This window comes from Coregonus lavaretus (genome assembly GCF_964263955.1).
Source record: "Coregonus lavaretus genome assembly, chromosome: 31".
NCBI classification, from domain to species: Eukaryota; Metazoa; Chordata; class Actinopteri; order Salmoniformes; family Salmonidae; genus Coregonus; species Coregonus lavaretus.
This window is the reverse complement of record NC_140018.1, coordinates 26651030-26665614: the sequence shown is the minus strand read 5'-3', so window position 1 is coordinate 26665614 and position 14585 is coordinate 26651030. Positions and strand designations below refer to the sequence as shown.

Below are 14585 nucleotides of genomic sequence, written 5' to 3'. Positions count from 1 at the left end.
CTCCCCCCCTTTCTCTCCCTCTCTCTCTCCCTCTCTCCAGACTTCCCATATGTATGTGATTTAAGCTCATGCTCTGGGGAGAGGCAGGTCCGCTGGGGAGGCATAGGGGGGAGTTGAGAGGAGAGGGGGAGGAGAGAGAGGAGGAAGTCCACACAGTTTTACAGGACTTGGGGCTGGGCTGGCGCAGGCACTGCATCTGGAGGTCGGACCAGTGGAGAAGTGAAACCAACGGGTGCAGTGGAGCGAGGGAGAGAGAGAGAGCTGCCTGTGTCCCAGAGAGACTTCACTACAGACAGGACAGGGAGAGACAGAGAGGGAGAGGGAGCAGTGCTCCACTGGACTAACACACAGACATGTCTGCTACTAGAGCTCTGCCCTGCCTCTGCCTTGTTTTCTCCAGCATCCTCTCAGGGATCGTCTGCCCAGCGGCTCCCAATGGTTTAAATTTGGAACAGCGTTCGGTGGTGAAAGTAAGACCAGACTTTTAGTTTTTCCTCTGCTTGGCTGGTACAGGATGCATAGCAGGCTTCCAGTGTCTTATCACAGCTAAATATAGAGGGCCTGTTGTTGTTGCAAACTTTTCCACGACTGTGAAAAGAGTCATATCCTTTGGACTGTATCATGTCAAAGAATTGTGCTGAATGCTTCTGTAGCTAAACCCTAATGGGTTTAGATTTGAAAGCCACTGTAAGACAGACAGGTTTGTGAGTCAGTCAGTGTGCTTCTTAGACATTTGTGAAGTGCTGGGTGGGTTTGGGTGTGAGAAGATCTTGCTGCGTGGATCCATATCTCTATGGCCGCACTCTGGCCACTCAGTGCTGCGTCTCAACCCTCTGTGTTCCGCCTGGGGTCGGGCTATTAGTGGCGGAGCTCCAGCCGAGACCCCGATGAGGGCCGTGCCATTCTCTACTGGCACCCACTGGCCCCCGATAGAGCCCTAATGGAAACCAGCTGCCAAGTGTTGAGCAACACACATAGAGGGAACACAGAGGGCAGAAAGGGCATGAGAAACAATACAAGATGTGCTGCTGACATATTTATAGTGGGTAGACTGGGTACAGGCTGATATTTCCTGTTTGTGGGCCAATGGAGACCCAAAGAATGGGCATCTAGCTTAAAGAGGCCTTCTTCTATCTCAGGGGGACACAAGCAAAACAATGTGTCCAGAGCTAGACTAATGTAAGAACAATGAATTGAATAGCTAGATGTGTGTGGGGGGAGGGGCAGGGAGCAGACCCCCCATAGTGTTTCGATTGAGAATTGATGATCTTCCGCCTCTTGTGAAATGTGAAGATTGTTTACTTGTTCTGTGAGCATTCTAATACCAGAGTCCCATGAGGAGAATGAGGCCTCTCCACTGCAGACATATCGTCTCTGCTCTGTTATTGGATTATGATGAAATTCACATGACCTAACCAGGCCCTTTTCCCCCAGTGTCTTCCGAGAAGTTTACCACTAAGCCAGGGACTGAAGCCTGCACCAGGGCCAAAGTCAATAAGCTATCTGCCCCTTATTGTGAGGAGTGGGATCAGGGAGGAAGAGGGTGCACATGGTTTGTTGTTCCCATTGCAAAGAGAGAAAGATGCCACAGCCACACAGTCCCACAGCCTCAGACCTGAAGTTGTTGACTTTGGACTGAATTCCTGTTTGAAGCCAATTCTTGTTTTTTTGCCTGAGCTCAAACCCACTGTATTTATTCAGCGCTGTCCCAGAGGCAGAGATAGAGGCAGACTCATGGTGAATCTTGTGAATCTAATAAAGTAGGCCTACTATAGAACTTCTGAACACATGATATGAACAGCTAGTGATAAACGCATACCATTTAACAATGTTCAGTCCTGTTAGAAGTGGAACACATTGACCTAGTCTTTGGGACATGCTGCTGCATATGAAACACAGAAAGGCTATACTGCATGGTGAATGTCATCTTTGTTCTCTACAGTAGTGGGCACACAGAGAAGAAGTTCAGAAATTGCTCACATTACAGGGGACATTCATAGAGGACCAGAAGGCTACAGATGTGAATTATTTCAATGTTCATGCCACTTAGGAGCGGATTAGAGCACTCACCATGCTGTAAAATCTTATTGAGGGGTTCATTTTCAGTATCACAGGATTACTCCCTATGCCCAGGGGAAATATCACCGAAAGTTTGGGCTTGGTTTTTGAATGAAAGGGGATTCTAAACTAAATGAAATGTTAATGAAAGCATTAATACGAACAGGAAATAATGTAATTAGATATGACATGGTGCAAAGGCTGCTGGGTTGTATACACACTTCTACATTTTGCGTCCCAAATGGCACCCTATTCCCTATATAGTGCACTACCTTTGACCAGAACCCTACTGTATTGGCCTTGGTGGTCAAAAGTAGTGCACTATGTAGGGAATAGGGTGCCATTTGGGACATACATAGCCTATCCCACACTAAACCATCTGCTGATTCTGCTCCATCTTTCCCAGGAACCTCTTGTCCCATGGGTCTGGTTGTATATGCATCATCCAGCTGTTTGGCCCATCACAGGATGTCACACAGCTAATCATTCTAAATCCAGTCATTAGCAATGAAGGGTCATTCTTCAGCACTGTCAGCCACCACTACAACTGGTGGACTAACATTCTGTGGTGGAGTAGAACCCTTGTCCAATGGCCTCATCTGTGATATGGATCTCTAGACTGCTTATCGTCCCAGGACCCAGTCAGATCATTTTACATTATGTCTGGCCTAGTTTATAACACCTACTCTTTAGTATGTCATTTTACTTTTTATTTTTTTACATTTTTAGTCATTTTAGCAGACACTCTTATCCAGAGCGACTTACAGTTAGTGAGTGCATACATTCTTCATACTGGCCCCCCGTGGGAATCGAACCCACAACTCTGGCGTTGCAAGCACCATGCTCTACCAACTGAGCTACAGGAGTTGTAATGCAAACATACTGTATGTGTGTGCACATAAGGTCAGTAGAATTGATTGAACTAACCTGTAGTCCATATAACCAGGACATCATATAACATCATAACAATATGATGTATAAGTCTGTTCTTATTTACTTTGCTTACTATAGGTCAGAAAAGCCACAGGAAGGAAGGGGCTACAGGAAAAATCTGCTCTGGTCATGAAAGCACTGCTGTTCACAGGATGTTTCACATTAGTTCACTGGAGAGGCATTTCTTTGTCTCACGGCCTGCTCCGAATAAATCAAGGGAAAATATGCATCACAACTGGGTGCATACAGTATCTCTGGAATGTATATAACGTATTTGTGCCAGCCACTCTGGACACAGCATCAATGTCCAATTGACTGGATGGAACAAGGGGGCAAAACTTGGCATTCTTACAGCAGGCCAATATGAACAGAGTAGTATTGTATGATCAGAGCGCTCTTTGAATGGGGTGACCGAAGATCAAAGTGATGTGTGTGTGTGTGTGTGGGGGGGGGGGGGGGGGGTTACTGAACTCTGACATCACACTGCAGTAGGAAACCGCCTCTAAGTGGATTTACATCTACCAGACGTGGGGTGATTAAAAGTACTGTCTCATATATTCCGTGTCGGCCGTGTGAGGAAGGAACTCTGAGATGTCGGAGCTGGGACTGTCGTTCCCACATCCCTGAAGTTTAATCCACACCACTACCAGTGGCAGAGTGAATTGGGAACAATTGTTTTGTGTAACTGACATTCTGTAAATGCCTGATAAGTATTATAGAGTAGTATCCAGTATGTAATAATTTTGTCCTGGTCAAGTACTGTACTTAGCTCTCACATCTTACAGTAGCTGAATAAGAGAGCCTCTTTTCCTACGAAGGAACGTGAGTGTGTTTGATAAGAGATGTTGTGGAAAACAGTGGAACGTTGTATTCCATTGATGACAGACATCCTAAGCCAGTCTGGCCAAAATGATTCCAGGTGCTCTACTTTCTGAAATTGCTGTTGAATGATAGAGTGCCTCGTTAGCAATTTGGCATTAATGTCAGGAACCCAGCTGCTCTCTGGTCAATATGTTTCTAATTCTGCAGCCATTAAACTGGTTCATTTTAAGATAGATCAGATTCAGGGGCACATTTTTATTTGTATGAAACTGAGGTTGTACTCTGTTTTAAAAAATCTCCCTCATGTTCCCTCTCCTAGGTGTGTGCAAAAGGATATTTCCTCAGTAACCAGAACAAATGCCTACCATGTAACTGCAAAGGCCATTCAGAAACGTGTGAGGACATCACAGGCATTTGTATAGTAAGTATTTTCCCATGTATTACATCCTCTTTATTAATCATTATTACACTGTGGTGTAATAGATTACAATCTTTAGATTACAATCTAATATCATATCAGTAATAGTGTTCAACTAGATTACACTCTTTAGGGTAGAGTTGGGTAAGTTGAGCTGTTTTTTACATTCAGCATCACTCCTTCATGGGAAATATAGTATTCTTTCTCTCAAAGATATCTACATATATTTTAGGGTGATGTGTATGCCTGGAAATAATCAGAATTCATGTAAACATTACAGTTTTGAAAACATAGCTTGTCCAAAAAAAGTGGTCTCTTGGCACAACTTACTCCGGTCCGGGTATGGGGTAAGTTGAGCCGCGGGATAGGTTAGGTTAAGCCGCCTTCAACGTTCTGTACTGAATTCAATATTACCACTACCTATTTAAAACCATGTTTATCTTAATTTCCCAAACACAATTCAACACAATCAAAATAATTTTGGTCTTTTAATCATTTTAAGCATCTTTTAACACCGGCTTAACAGCAAACAAACACTTTGTACTTTTTAAAACACTTTTAACATAGGCCAGGCTCTGTTGTTACCTCATATCCCAGCGATAATGCCTTGCATTACGTCTGGGAAGAAAACACTTCAACTTACCCCAAGGCCAATGGCTCAACTTACCCCAAGGCAAACATTTTTACTATATTAGCCCACACAGCCACAAGGATGAACTTTCATGCTAGGTTTAGGAACTCATATTCAAGCTTATAGAGACCCCAACCTCAATTTACCCCAATCTCCCCTACCATACAGTCATGTCAGGACCACACCACTGGGGATTTCTGTGAGATCTGTGAAGATGGATACATGCCTGACGTCACCACATACGGACGACACTCCTGCCGGCCGTGCGCCTGTCCCCTCTCTATCCCCTCCAACAAGTAAGCCATAGAGTCCGTACATCCAGACCCTACTGTTGTGTCGGCCCTCCAGGGAGAAGCCTCCCACTAGGCAGAAACTGGTTGAATCAACGTTGTTTCCACGTCATAAAAAAATACAAATCCGATGACGTTGAATCAATGTGAAAAACTGATTGGATTTGCAAAAAGTCATCAACGTTAGGGAATTTCGTCTTTTTCTCACCCAACTTTTAATGACATTTGTTGCTGATTTCACGTTGAATTCACGTTAGCCAACCAAATGTCAATCAAAACTAGACGCTGAAATGACGTCTGTGCCCAGTGGGCTGTGTGTTGGCAGGCAGAGCTCACTGACTGACATTCTTTCCCCTGTGTGTCTGGCCAGCTTTGCAGAGCACTGTGACAGAAGCAGTAACATCCTACGGTGCAAGTGCCAAGAGGGCTATGCTGGACATTACTGTGAGAGGTCAGTGCTGACAGGGACTTGGCTTGGCCACAACCATGGGTTACTGCAACTCCACCACGGGAGCAATTACACTCATAACATTAAATCAGCTCAAATAGCCACAAATTAATCTCTTGCATTTTCACTATTTCTACATTTTGAATACGGGCCGATTTTTCTCAACATGAAAGGAAAATATTTGGAAATGCTTTCAAATAACAGTAATGTTTCAGTATAAGTGATAAGACATCCTAAGTCAAACAATTATTGGCAATCACCTTGCATCTTCCTCACCCAGATGTGCTCCAGGTTTCTATGGCAACCCCATGGTGATTGGTGACTCCTGTAAAAGGTGTGACTGTAACGGTAACTCGGACCCCAACCACATCTTCAATGAGTGCCACAACGTGACCGGCTTCTGTCAGAACTGCTGGGCGGACACGGCTGGAGCCAACTGTGAACGGTGTGCCCCGGGTTTCTACGGCGATGCCATCAGTGCCAAGAACTGCAGAGGTGCGTGCCAACTGTCAAGAGTACTATTAAACATGACTTACCCTAAGGCCGTTGCTCCACTAAGTCAAGTCAGCCCTACAGTCAATGAAGACTACCCATGGAAAATCATCCAGGAAAAAAACAGATATTTATATGTCTAAAAATGATACCCACTTGTCTGGAGGGTGAAGATATGTCCATGAGCAGTCATTTGCCATGCTCAACTCTGTATTTGAACCCTGCTTTTACCTTGCTCTTTGTCTTAAAGGTTTACTATGGATTTGCCTTCAATAGAGCTCTAACAATTCCCCCTTGTGTTGCTCATAATGGGTGTTATAGACATAAGCAAATCACAAAGCTCTATGTGAAACGAAGTCTATTTTGTGTGTTTCCACAGTTTGGCAGGCTGGGTAGTGAGAATTCCTGCCATGCTCTAATGACACAAGACCTGCATGCCTCAGAGACAGTACAGTAGAACACATATACACTGATGTGCACATGGCACAAGGTTAAGAATAGCATCATGGAAAGTCAAGCTCTAGTAACTCTATGAGAAAAAGAGTCAATCTTCTGGTCACTTGTAGAAAACGTCATAGAATACTAGTGGACATGGGAAACTCCTTGTCAATCTGTTGCAGGATTAGCATTTGTATTTTAGGCCTCCGCAAGGACAAAAATAACCTTTTCTATTGTGGCCATGTAATACTTCTTTGACCTGTGCTGTATTAACTATGAGTGTGTCCTGAGCTACAGCGTGTGAGTGCAGTAAGTGCGGGACAGCTTCGTGTGATGACAGGACCGGGACGTGTCACTGTAAGCCTGGTGTCACCGGCCGACTCTGTGACCAATGTGAGGTGAGTCGCTCAAGGGCCTTATCAAGGCGAGCCTTACAACCATGTTGTCACACATTCACACTGTTGGACAGTCTTTCCTTATAACTAAGCAAATCAGGTGTAGAAGAGAGCAGACAAGATTATTTGGGCTACTGTGAATATACACTGCTCAGAAAAATAAAGGGAACACTTAAACAACACATCCTAGATCTGAATGAATGAAATCATCTTATTAAATACTTTTTTCTTTACATAGTTGAATGTGCTGACAACAAAATCACACAAAAATTATCAATGGAGATCAAATGTATCAACCCATGGAGGTCTGGATTTGGAGTCACCCTCAAAATTAAAGTGGAAAACCACACTAGAGGCTGATCCAACTTTGATGTAATGTCCTTAAAACAAGTCAAAATGAGGCTCAGTAGTGTGTGTGGCCTCCACGTGCCTGTATGACCTCCCTACAACGCCTGGGCATGCTCCTGATGAGGTGGCCAACTCCTGGACAGTCTGTGGTGCAACGTGGCGTTGGTGGATGGAGCGAGACATGATGTCCCAGATGTGCTCAATTGGATTCAGGTCTGGGGAACGGGCGGGCCAGTCCATAGCATCAATGCCTTCCTCTTGCAGGAACTGCTGACACACTCCAGCCACATGAGGTCTAGCATTGTCTTGCATTAGGAGGAACCCAGGGCCAACCGCACCAGCATATGGTCTCACAAGGGGTCTGAGGATCTCATCTCGGTACCTAATGGCAGTCAGGCTACCTCTGGCGAGCACATGGAGGGCTGTGCGGCCCCCCAAAGAAATGCCACCCCACACCATGACTGACCCACCGCCAAACCGGTCATGCTGGAGGATGTTGCAGGCAGCAGAACGTTCTCCACGGCGTCTCCAGATTCTGTCACGTCTGTCACATGTGCTCAGTGTGAACCTGCTTTCATCTGTGAAGAGCACAGGGCGCCAGTGGCGAATTTGCCAATCTTGGTGTTCTCTGGCAAATGCCAAACGTCCTGCACGGTGTTGGGCTGTAAGCACAACCCCCACCTGTGGACGTCGGGCCCTCATACCACCCTCATGGAGTCTGTTTCTGACCGTTTGAGCAGACACATGCACATTTGTGGCCTGCTGGAGGTCATTTTGCAGGGCTCTGGCAGTGCTCCTCCTGCTCCTCCTTGCACAAAGGCGGAGGTAGCGGTCCTGCTGCTGGGTTGTTGCACTCCTACGGCCTCCTCCACGTCTCCTGATGTACTGGCCTGTCTCCTGGTAGCGCCTCCATGCTCTGGACACTACGCTGACAGACACAGCAAACCTTCTTGCCACAGCTCGCATTGATGTGCCATCCTGGATGAGCTGCACTACCTGAGCCACTTGTGTGGGTTGTAGACTCCGTCTCATGCTACCACTAGAGCGAAAGCACCGCCAGCATTCAAAAGTGACCAAAACATCAGCCAGGAAGCATAGGAACTGAGAAGTGGTCTGTGGTCACCACCTGCAGAACCACTTCTTTATTGGGGGTGTCTTGCTAATTGCCTATAATTTCCACCTGTTGTCTATTCCATTTTCACAACAGCATGTGAAATGTATTGTCAATCAGTGTTGCTTCCTAAGTGGACAGTTTGATTTCACAGAAGTGTGATTGACTTGGAGTTACATTGTGTTGTTTAAGTGTTCCCTTTATTTTTTTGAGCAGTGTATAATTAACAACAGCAAGAACAACAATTACAAGCAAAACTAACTATAAGGCTTGTGTCTATAATGTGCTTTAGGAGGGTCACACAGGTTTCAACGGTTGCCAGGGCTGCCGGAGGTGTGACTGTGGGCCTGCCGGTCTCCGGCCTACCTGTCATCCTCTGACCCACAGCTGCCAGTGCCAACCAGGGGCCGGAGGCCGATACTGCGAGCGCTGCCTCCCAGACCACTGGAACTACGGCCCCTCAGGGTGCCAGAGTAAGTCTTGTATCTGTCTAATTGTATGTTACCATACTCCCGTCTCAATCACCAACATGCAGGATATCCTGGAATCAAAAGCTAGTGTCTGTCATACATGTAAAAACTCACCCTCTCTGTGTTTCACACATTCAAGGACATAAACCACCCAGACCAGTTTGGTCAAACATTCAGAACAGATTATGTTTTTCCCAGAGTTTTACTGCAGCTAGCTAGCCAGTCCACCGTACCCACACCCACTCATACATGATGTCAGGCAGGCATCCGCTGCGATCTGCAACCCCAGGGCCAGCTGTACACATCTGTACACAACCACAGGGACAGACTGCAGCTAGCATCCGACTTTCCTCTGACATCACCTCCCAGCCCCAATTTATCTGGCCAGCTGCCAAAACCATCCCACAGCCACAGTACAGAGAACCAGGGAAGTTTGATTTGTCACATGCACAAGTATAGTGAAATGCTTAAAGCTGCAATGTAACTTTTGGGCGACCCAACCAAATTCACATCGAAATGTGAGTTATAGATCTGTCATTCTCGTTAAGAAGAGGTAGAGCTGTTGCGCTATTTCTATGCTTCCCGTTCTTAACTTTAGTTTTTGCGTCTTTTACTTTGGTTTTGTACACCAGCTTCAAACAGCTGAAAATACAATATCTTTGGTTATTGAAAATATATTTCACAGCGGTTTAGATGGTCCAATGATTCTCTACACTATGCATAGATTGTTTTGTCCCATAAACTGAAATTAGGCGAACTATTAGAATATTTGCAACCAGGAAATGGCGGAACGATTTCGGCAAATTGCACCTTTCACTTGCAGGCCCTACCCAACAGTGCAGTATTCAATATCAAAAAAGTATAAATAATAAGAAGCTATATACAGTACAAGGTCAGTGCCAGTACCAAAGCACTCAGCATGTGCAGCAGCACTCCTTCCCAGCCATAATCCTCACCATGGGTTCCATCATATTTTTGGTACCCAGACTGACTCTCACATGTCCAGCTGATAAAGCATTAAACTTGATGAAGGGAACTCGACATGTAATCAACTGTAGCTATATGAAGTGGATGTGTGTGTCTGTTTCTTCCATCCAGAATGTGACTGTGCAAGCGGCCACTGTGACATGCACACTGGGGAATGTCTCCCTGAAGCACCCACGGTCAACCTCTGCAACATCAGTAAGAGGGCCTGGTTAGAAATAAAAATGAACGTTTCAGTTCATCTTAAACAACCATTTATTTGTGTTGGACGTTAGCATGATGTGATGTTGGGGAAATAACATAGAAAATAATTTGCGTTTAATTTGGTTCCTCCCTCCTATCAGGTTGTGATGAGTGTATCTGGCACCTGATTGGTGACCTGAAGCTGTCCAATAAGACGCTGGACCAGGTGAAGGTCAGTGTGTTGAACATCTCCACTGGGGCTGCAGCCAATGACAGACTCAAGTACTACAACTACACTGCCCTCCGTCTGCAGGTACAGTAGAGCCTCTCTTTCTGCTCACGCTGATATAGTTTGGACTCAATTATGTTTATACACAACTATATTATCAGTTCATTCTGATTTAAATAAGAGAAATAAGCAAATCAACTTCAGGAGTTTTACTATTACAAAGCCACTGGCTATTGGCAAATCTCACACACTAAACACCCAACCAACCACCCAACCAACCAACCAACCGACTAACCTACCAATACACCAACCATTGTACAGTGCACATCACACACTTTTCTTCTCACAATCCTAACATGCATTTACTGTATTGTAATAGTATTGTGTAAGTGCATCTAATTTCTCCTATGTTTTGTTTTCAGACTCAGTTTATGAACTGGAGGAATAAGTCAGCTCTGATGAGTACACAGACGGGGCATCTGGAGGAGGCCAGTGCTGCTCTACTCTCAGACATGAACCATCTGGCAGAGACAGTAAGAGGACACCTTCATCACTCATCTAACTCACTCACACTCCTCTTCCTCCCTCTTTCACTGTTTACATTACTCTGGAGGTAAAATAAAGTCCACATACAGAAAACTATTTATATTGGGCACAACATAATCCGAAACACAACCAAAACAAACTTCAAATGCATCCAACAAGTTTGTAAAGTCACAAGCTTGATGTAGTCATTGCATGCTAGGAATATGGGGCAAATTACTAAACTTTTGACCAACTATAAGTGAATTTGTCCAAATATTTTTGGTAAAACAGATATGTATGAATACCCTAGAATAAAACGTGACATTATGTACTGTCACCTGAGAAAAAACATTTGACCTCAAATAGAAAATCCTGGAGAAAATAACTTCACTGTACAAAAAATACATAGGGGAGTGTAATTCAGTTATCTTATCTCTCAGAGCCATCAAATCTATTTTATTGAGCTGTAGTGGTAGTGTCCTGACTGTGTGATTGATTTGTGTGTTCTGTGGTGTTTGTCATGTCTTGACTTTGTCACTGATCTGTGTGGTGTTTGTGGTGGGCCAGGAGAATGTAGTGAAGTCCATGGGGGACAGAGTGGATGAAGACACACTACAAAGCGTCACTCTGGCTGACGAGCTGACCACTAACCTCACCGCCCTCAACGTACTCATTGAAGGTATTTTTAAGCGTGCTAAAGCTACACTGCTATGCCTCTTTGAGTACCGTACACCTCCCTGAGATTATTAAGGCTTTTATGTATGTTATAAATGTTGATAGATGATATCCAATAACTTTTGAATGCCGCCTTGCTTTAAGATTTAAATCCAAATCACTGTTGCTGTATTTCCTACTGTCATCCATTTATCAGCGTTTTACTTATTTACGTGGGGTGCTTCTGGTAACGAGGCCTCAGTCACATCCCAGCCTTCCTTCACCCTGTGCTCTGTGTTATGTTTGTGTCTCACAGAAATGATCAGTGACTGGGAGCTGTACAGTGTACATCAGGACCTGGACCCAGAGGTCATCAGAAAGAAGACGGCCATGGCCGAGGGCATGGTGACCTTGATGAAGAAACTGGACCTGTCCCCACGAGAGCCCATCGCCACCGATGAGTCCACTGAGGCCCACGACCGTGAGGACAACACATGCATGCGCACACACACACAAACACACACACATTTTTGATGATGTGTTACAAGAGGCTGCATTTGTGGTCCTGTTTGTGTGTTGTCCAGTCCTTAGACGCATGCGTCAGCTGGAGAAGAAGCTGATCAGTACAGACGGCCGTGTGGCCCCAGTACGGGAGGTGCTCTTCCGCTTCACCAAAAAGCTCTCTGAGGCCCAGGAGATCCTCCAGAAGGCTGCCAACACTGTCCAAGAGACGGAGGACATGAACAAGGCCAACACCGTCAAATTCCAGAGGAGTGAGGTAACTTCCACGAACCGGACTCCGCTTGGCCCAGACCGTGCCGCCGGGAGCCGCTCTCCTCCTGGCTCCCCAAATGTCTCTAGCTGACTTCCTGACTGGCTGCCTGACTGACTGACTGACTGACTGACTGACTGACTGCTTGCCTAACTCCCTGGCTCTCTGGTTCCCTGACTCCCTGCTCTCTATGTTCGTCAGCATGGGTTTCATTACTACAGCTCACTGTGAGAATGCCCTGCTAAAAAGATAAGTGCAGCTCAAGCCTGCTCTGGGGGAGTTTGATGTTGTTCAGTTCTGCCTCAGTGCAGTCTACCTCTATCTTCCCCCTGAATGTTGCACGAGTTCAGCTTGGCTTTATCACTGGGAAGCAACACTGTCCTGCTCCTGCCAAGGAATACACCAGATCATTTCTCTCTATCTACCGTACATTATGGGGATTGTTATTGTTCCCAAAGTCTGCCAGAGAACTCAATTACCCATGGTATTTAGTAGTAGAGAACAGTAACACAGAAACAGCTGTTATGGATTGTTAGGAGGCACAGACTGGGGGAGATGCATTACTGCACAACACAATCATATCCCAATATAAAGAGGCTGTGCCCCTTAGAGTTAAATACCTACAGCTGCTTCACATTGAATGGGGTATCATGTGTATAGTCATTTTGTAAAGCTCCTTAACATTTATTTCAGTCTGGGGCGTTTCTGTTCTGCTTTTTAGATCACAAATACAATACAACAGCCCTGTTGTTCCTATACATTATGGTGTGAAAACCTGAGGGATTGTGATAATTTTTATAACACAGACTGGCCTGTTGTCATGCTCAAGTTGACATTATGGGCCCATTGTGGTTGTGCTCCAGTGGAGCTTGGAGAAGCCAGCTGCTGCAGTGCTGTATGTGTGTGTTATCTCCATGATCAGGGCCTCTGCTGTAAACCAATGCCATGAATGGTGCACTGTCCAAACAGGAGGCCTCCCATAATCTGGGGCTCTTCCTTCCCAAAGCAGATTGGTCAACACTAGTCGTAGCAACAGAAACAAAGCCAGGGTTACTATGGGGGTAGGATGATGTTACTGTACTATACTTATATCTTTGTCAACAAATATCTCTATCTTTGGGGCAAAACACATTTAAGGTCTTTCATAGTTTTATTTTGACATTTCATATTATTGTACCTACTTTTATGATAATAATGTTCATATGGGAGACATACGGTACATAACCTGTACTCACTACACATATTGTATACTCTCTGTACCAATGGAGGCTGGTGGGAGGAGCTATTGGAGGATGGGCTCATTGTAATGGCTGAAATGGAACGGAGTCAAACGTGGTTTCCATATGTTTGATGTGTTTGATACCATTATATTTATTCCATTCCAGCCATTACAATGAGCCTGTCCTCCTATAGCTCCTCCCACCAGCCTCCTCTGCTCTGTACTAAAACAGAAAGATATGACTGAACATCAGGCTACTATAATGTATTCAAGTAGTCACCAGTCCTGTCCACTCTCTCTCCCAGGCCAAGCAGCAGAAACTGATGGAAAACTACGAAGCTGTGAATGACACCTTGCAGACTGCTGAAGACCTCATCATGGACACTGAGAATACTGTTGCTGAGATGGATCTCCTGGTGCAGGTAAGTTATCTTTCTGTACACACCACAGTCACCATTAACCTATTCCTGAAAGCTTTGTATTTTGGACCCACTGAATGAGGTCACCTGAATTATACATGTAATTACGATGGATTGGATTGTTTCCGTGCATGTTTTGAATACAGTGCCTTCAGAAAGTATTCATAACCCTTTACTTATTCCACATTATGTTGTGCCTGAATTCAAAATGGATTAAATATACTTTTTATTTCTCACCCATCTACCCCATAATGACAAAGTGAAGACATGTTTTTAGAAAATGTTTGCAAATGTATTGAAAATTAAATGCAGAAATATCTAATTTTGGGGGCCTCCCGAGTGGAAAAGCGGTCTAAGGCACTGCATCGCAGTGCTAGAGGCTTCACTACAAACCCGGGTTCGACCCCAGGCTGCGTCGCAGCCGGCTACGACCGGGAGACCCATGAGGTGGCGCACAATTGGCCCAGCGTCGTCCGGGTTAGGGGAGGGTTTGGCCGGCTGGGATGTCCTTGTCCCATCGCGCTCTAGCGACTCCTTGTGGCGGGCCGGGCGCATGCACGCTGACTTCAGTTTTCTCCGACACATTGGTGCGGCTGGCTTCCGGGTTAAGCGAGCAGTGTGTCAAGAAGCAGTGCGGCTTGGCGGGGTCGTGTTTCGGAGGACGCATGGCTCTCGACCTTTGCCTCACCCGAGTCTGTACGGGAGTTGCAGCGATGGGACAAGATTGCAACTACCAATTGGATATC

The 14585-nt window shown here is 45.4% G+C and overlaps 1 protein-coding gene across 1 annotated transcript in view; it reads left to right on the top strand.

The window, feature by feature from the left end:
- The first annotated feature begins 221 nt into the window (after positions 1-221).
- Positions 222-14585, top strand: part of LOC311107064 (laminin subunit alpha-4-like) — a 28445-nt gene continuing 14081 nt past the window's right edge. Inside the window, exons 1-14 of the mRNA XM_084149525.1 lie at positions 222-470; positions 4133-4234; positions 5031-5158; positions 5523-5603; positions 5881-6095; positions 6828-6928; positions 8677-8857; positions 9953-10036; positions 10183-10334; positions 10673-10783; positions 11343-11454; positions 11746-11910; positions 12014-12207; positions 13726-13842. Of these exons, the coding sequence (XP_084005651.1) occupies positions 354-470; positions 4133-4234; positions 5031-5158; positions 5523-5603; positions 5881-6095; positions 6828-6928; positions 8677-8857; positions 9953-10036; positions 10183-10334; positions 10673-10783; positions 11343-11454; positions 11746-11910; positions 12014-12207; positions 13726-13842 (1860 nt within the window). The 5' untranslated portion in view covers positions 222-353. The remainder of the gene's footprint in view (positions 471-4132; positions 4235-5030; positions 5159-5522; positions 5604-5880; positions 6096-6827; positions 6929-8676; positions 8858-9952; positions 10037-10182; positions 10335-10672; positions 10784-11342; positions 11455-11745; positions 11911-12013; positions 12208-13725; positions 13843-14585) is intronic.